This window comes from Coregonus lavaretus, assembly GCF_964263955.1.
Source record: "Coregonus lavaretus genome assembly, chromosome: 4".
Lineage (NCBI taxonomy): Eukaryota > Metazoa > Chordata > Actinopteri > Salmoniformes > Salmonidae > Coregonus > Coregonus lavaretus.
In genome coordinates, this window is record NC_139991.1 from 67,246,106 (window position 1) to 67,252,124 (window position 6,019).

Sequence of the window (6,019 nt, forward strand, 5' to 3'; positions counted from 1 at the left end):
TGGGGGATGAACGTTAAGGAAATAAATGTATATTTTGGAGAGGGTCCCATCAAACCACCGGATAAAAGACAAAAACAAGTAGGATTCATACAAAACTGAAAAGATACTGTAGGGTCATTTCTGTATACAAGTTACAGTAAAGGATTTCAAAATGTTTAATGTCATGCTATAGTGTATAAACTGCTGCCATATTGAAGTATCAACCAGTCTACTTCGACACAAACCATGCTGTCAGCTAGAGTATCTACAGTACTAGGTAATGTGTGATACAAAATATGCTTCTTTAAGGCAAATATGTCCCGCAATCAGTCCGTAAAATTGCCACAACAAGAAATGCAAATACAAATTATAGTCAGATGAAATGGTTCGTAACAACAAAAAAATGCTCTGAAAAAAGAATTCTCAAATTATGTTCTCCAAAAGGCTATACAAGAAAAAGCCCATTACAATTTATTGAAACGTGCCATTTACCAGTGTCTCCCATTAGAGCTGATCAGGGCAGGGAAACTTATTTCCGGCTAAAATACATTTTGTCCAATTTACTGAACATCAGGTGGGATTCCTCCCCATCAAGACAGAGCTGGGTCATATTCATTAATAATAATAATATGGTGGGTGCTTATATTTGTCCTATTTCACAATGTACAAGCGTCTATTAATACGCATGTGTGAATTGGAAATGTGTTTCTTTGCATATCCCAACTCTACCTGAGACACCTTTAGAGAGTGGGGTCACGGCCAGGGTCAGCCATTATCAACAGCGGTTAGGCACCAAACAGAATAAAACAAGGCGGGACTACCCTGAACTTGTCCAATAAGGAATGCTCGTTTTCATTTTCCGTTGCAAAACATTTTGCCACGGTGTGCCCTAATAAATATGACCCTGCTCTCAAACAAAATGATTTAAATAACCTTATCCTCACCAAGCAACTGATATGACATTTTAAGAAACAGTAGTGTGCATGTTGAACTGACTTGTTGTATTCTAGCTGAACATCATTGATTCTATTGTCATGCTCTGTAGTCCCACAAAATTAAGAGCAAAATCTGGAGTGTATGTACCATCTTCATGTACAGTGAGGGAAAAAAGTATTTGATCCCCTGCTGATTTTGTAAGTTTGCCCACTGACAAAGAAATGATCAGTCTATAATTTTAATGGTAGGTTTATTTGAACAGTGAGAGACAGAATAACAACAAAAACATCCAGAAAAACACATGTCAAAAATGTTATAAATTGATTTGCATTTTAATGAGGGAAATAAGTATTTGACCCCCTCTCAGTCAGAAAGATCTCTAGCTCCCAGGTGTCTTTTATACAGGTAACGAGCTGAGATTAGGAGCACACTCTTAAAGGGAGTGCTCCTAATCTCAGCTTGTTACCTGTATAAAAGACACCTGTCCACAGAAGCAATCAATCAATCAGATTCCAAACTCTCCACCATGGCCAAGACCAAAGAGTTATCCAAGGATGTCAGGGACAAGATTGTAGATCTACACAAGGCTGGAATGGGCTACAAGACCATCGCCAAGCAGCTTGGTGAGAAGGTGACAACAGTTGGTGAGATTATTCGCAAATGGAAGAAACACAAAAGGCCTGTTAATCTCCCTCGGCCTGGGGCTCCATGCAAGATCTCACCTCGTGGAGTTGCAATGATCATGAGAATGGTGAGGAATCAGCCCAGAACTACACAGGAGGATCTTGTCAATGATCTCACGGCAGCTGGGACCATAGTCACCAAGAAAACAATTGGTAACACACTACTCCGTGAAGGACTGAAATCCTGCAGCGCCCGCAAGGTCCCCCTGCTCAAGAAAGCACATATACAGGCCCGTCTGAAGTTTGCCAATGAACATCTGAATGATTCAGAGGAGAACTGGGTGAAAGTGTTGTGGTCAGATGAGACCAAAATGGAGCTCTTTGGCATCAACTCAACCTGTCATGTTTGGAGGAGGAGGAATGGTGCCTATGGCCCCAATAACACCATCCCCACTGTCAAACATGGAGGTGGAAACATTATGCTTTGGGGGTGTTTTTCTGCTAAGGGGACAGGACAACTTCACCGCATCAAAGGGACGATGGACGGGGCCATGTACCGTCAAATCTTGGGTGAGAACCTTCCCTCAGTCAGGGCATTGAAAATGGGTCGTGGATGGGTATTCCAGAATGACAATGACCCAAAACACACGGCCAAGCCAACAAAGGCGTGGCTCAAGAAGAAGCACATTAATGTCCTGGAGTGGCCTAGCCAGTCTCCAGACCTTAATCCCATAGAAAATCTGTGGAGGGAGCTGAAGGTTCGAGTTGCCAAACGTCAGCCTCGAAACCTTAATGACTTGGAGAAGATCTGCAAAGAGGAGTGGGACAAAATCCCTCCTGAGATGTGTGCAAACCTGGTGGCCAACTACAAGAAACGTCTGACCTCTGTGATTGCCAACAAGGGTTTTGCCACATAGTACTAAGTCATGTTTTGCAGAGGGGTCAAATACTTATTTCCCTAATTAAAATGCAAATCAATTTATAACATTTTTGACATGCGTTTTTCTGGATTTTTTGTTGTTATTCTGTCTATCACTGTTCAAATAAACATATCATTAAAATTATAGACTGATCATGTCTTTGTCAGTGGGCAAACGTACAAAATCAGCAGGGGATCAAATACTTTTTTCCCTCACTGTATTACTCATAATGTATGCAAGCTCATTCCCTAGCTAGCAGTGCTATCATATTGTAGTTCTTCCTTCTTTTGTGCCAGCCATATTGATTTTCCCACACACGACCTTGTTAGTGGAGAGATTATCAATGCAGCATCAATATAAGTGATCATAACTATTACTCTCACAAAGCAACAAAACAAAAAATCCTCAACAGTCATCCAATGAGGTTTCCATAGATTCCCTTAGACGACTTTAAAATTCAGCAATTACATTGGTTAGCCTTTCCACTCTGACCTCTGGTCAAGAGATCACCGTGTGGCTGTGTTTAAGTGCATCTGCTCAGCCGCTGATCACAGACTGAGAAGACTGACTGATCTACAAATCACCTTGCATCCAAAACAGATACTCACTATGATTTGTAGATCTGTCAATCTGCTGCCGCCGACTGCAAGGTAGCCGATCTCAAACACGGCCTGTGTGCGGTGCTCCACGGGGGTCATCAGAGCAGCAGCAGGATGAAGAGGTAGAGCGGCAGCAGCAGGTTGTCTATCTGCGAGGTGTAGGCCTCCAGCATGGCTACCATGGTGATGTAGCCCACGATCCACGAGTAGGTGGAGTTCAGGTTGATGGTGGGGTCGAAGATGAGGAAGATGGCCACAGCGATGATCTGGGCAAACACTGACGTGGCCGTGCCCTCCACCGTCTTCTTGGTGCCCGGCCAGCGTATCTCCCCCATGCTGCTGCCGAACACCGACGCCACCGTGTCCCCCACACCCACCGCCAGCACCCCGGCGTAGGGTACCAGGCCCCCCGCCCCTGGCAGGATGCCTTTGGGGGCGCAGGGCCCTGGGAACAGCCAGATAGGCAGGGACATGCCCAGGAGGAGGTAGATGTGGGTGAGGATGAGAGGTCCAGAGTCACGCTCGTCCAGGAACAGGGTGAGTAACTGACGAAGGAGTTGACCCAATGGGCGGATGCGGAAGTAGCGCACGTACTCCAGGAGCAGGAAGGCCCCCAGGCAGCCCACGGACGCCACGTGGAGGAGCTGGCGGTCATACACCAGGCCCGGGACGAAGGTGGCTACTACAATGAGGTGGAAGTACTTTCTGACTACCGTAGAGGCCTGGTGCTTCTTGGAGCCTGACTGGCGCTGGTAGTTCTGATGCAGCACCACCAGGATGGCCAGCGTGGCCAGCAGCACCCAGTAGCCCAGCAGGCACAGCCGCTTGTCGTTCAGAGTCACAAAGTCCAGCAGCCACATGATGGGGTGGCGGCGGATGAGGAGGGAGAGCCAGGGCATGAGGATCCCCAAGCCCAGCACGGCCGTCATCATGTGGAAGAAGAGCGACGACACCCAGGTCTCAGACTCCATGAAGCAGAAGAGCAGGGCGAAGAACACCCCTAGGAGAAGAGATCCTACCACCACCACGGGCAGGAAGTAGTGGACCGGTTCCCCTTTGACCTCAGCCAGGTTGAGTGAGCGCTTGATGAGCTGGTTGACGATGAAGCTGATGCCCCCAACGATGAGGAGGGCCTCGCCAGGCGTGAAGCAGCGCGGCAGCAGGTAGAGCACGATCAGACTGAGGTAGACAAAGATCAGCAGCACCTCCAGCACCTCGATCACTTCCGACACCGTCAAGGTCTGCTTCACCGTGTACAGGATGGCGCTGCTTGCCACACCTGCGATCACACACGTGTTGGTGGGCACGGGCCGTGTGATGCCCAGCGCGAGGAGCGACAGGAACAGCGCCAGCATCATGCCCGTCACCGTGACCACCATGGAGAAACGCTCAAAGTAGACGTTCCCCGAGGCGGCGCACTTCTCCCGCAGCGTCACGCCCAGCAGTGGCATCACCATGACGGCTGGGACGATGCCGCTGTTGGCTGACAGGCGCCACTGGAAGACGGCGTTGCCATTACGGAGCAGGCGGTCCCACTTGTGTTGCACGTAGAAGGCCTGGATGGCCAGGGCCACGCAGCACCAGGAGTGCTGGTTCCACACGGCCATGTGGACACACATCACCACAGAGAAAACCACTGCAGACTCCACCAGTACCGGGTTGGTCTGCATGGCTGCAGTAGGGGGAGAAGACAGGGAGGGAGAGCGGTTCACGGCGGAGGACTCCAGATTGAATACAAATGTCTTATTCAAAGGACTGTCAATTCCTCTCTGGGGCACACACCATGGTTAGTTCTTCTTTTAGTCCACAATCGTAGGCCTATATCTGTGAAGACAAAATAGCATAATGGCTGAGGCAAAATACAGTGAAAAACTATCATGACATGATTAGACAGTTGTCAACAAAATACATATTTTTGTATTTAATGAGAATTAAACGTTGAATATATTATAAATATTAAACCCTTGATGTTTTCCCATTACACACACTTATTTCAATAGATGCACACCCCACACCGACTGTTGAAATAGCACTGAACCTTGGCCCACTGACTAATGTCGCGTTCAGTTGCTAGTCGGAACTAGGAAACTCGGACATTTCCGAGTTGCTAACTGGTTGAACGCGGCACGTGTAAAACTACAACCAGTTAGCATGTCGGAAATGCCCGAGTTTCCTAGTTCCGACTAGCACATGAACGCGGCATAATGCCCATGACCGATTGCCACACTTAACATTCACTCCCAAATTCATTTGCAGGTAGCTAAAAGAGATCATGCCTAAATGTGGCTAATAAGTGCTATGGATTAATTATTTACCAGAAATTGTACTAGACCGAATAAAGTCTAGAAATGACAATACAAAAGGGCAAGTCTAGACAAGTGGAAATGCCTTACCTCCAACCTTTTTTTCAGACAAGAGGTGGGGGCGGTTGAAATTATTTCTACTGTATTTTTAAATGTACGATTGATGGTAGCAAGCGTTCATTCAAGATCATTCGAGATACCGACGAGCTCTTTGGCTAGATGCATAGGAACAGCTACATAACGTGGCCTTGCTACAGATAGCTCTCACTGTAGTGAGAAATGCTTGAATGCAATTTCAGCCGACCAAGGATGCCGATGCAGCGATCCAGCGTCCTAGCTAACGTTAGCAGAAATTCATCTGACAAATGTACTGAGTTGAGTTCTCGTGCAGATAGCCGGTATTCGACCATGTAAACGGATATTTAAAATGAATTTAAAGCATCACATATAGACTTACCCGGCAAGTACTGCACATATCAGGATAAATGAGTAAAATGATATCGATCTCGATATCCGATCTTTCGACTATTATATTCTACCGAATCAGCTGGCGTTCCTCATACACAGTAGGAGGTGGTCATAGTGACAGCCAAGTCACGTGGTACATTGAAACCTTGATATTTATGAATGCACGATTTACGATATTTTCTTATTATATA

The 6,019-nt window shown here is 46.8% G+C and overlaps 1 protein-coding gene across 1 annotated transcript; it reads right to left on the minus strand.

The window, feature by feature from the left end:
- Nucleotides 1-2,606: 2,606 nt before the first annotated feature.
- On the minus strand, nucleotides 2,607-5,876 carry dolk (dolichol kinase). Its single transcript, XM_084160520.1, has 2 exons — nucleotides 5,818-5,876; nucleotides 2,607-4,881 (listed from the first exon to the last, which is right to left on the minus strand). The coding sequence occupies exon 2, from the start codon at nucleotides 4,725-4,727 to the stop codon at nucleotides 3,156-3,158; it is 1,572 nt and encodes a 523-aa protein (XP_084016646.1). The 5' UTR covers nucleotides 4,728-4,881; nucleotides 5,818-5,876; the 3' UTR covers nucleotides 2,607-3,155.
- Nucleotides 5,877-6,019: the final 143 nt, after the last annotated feature.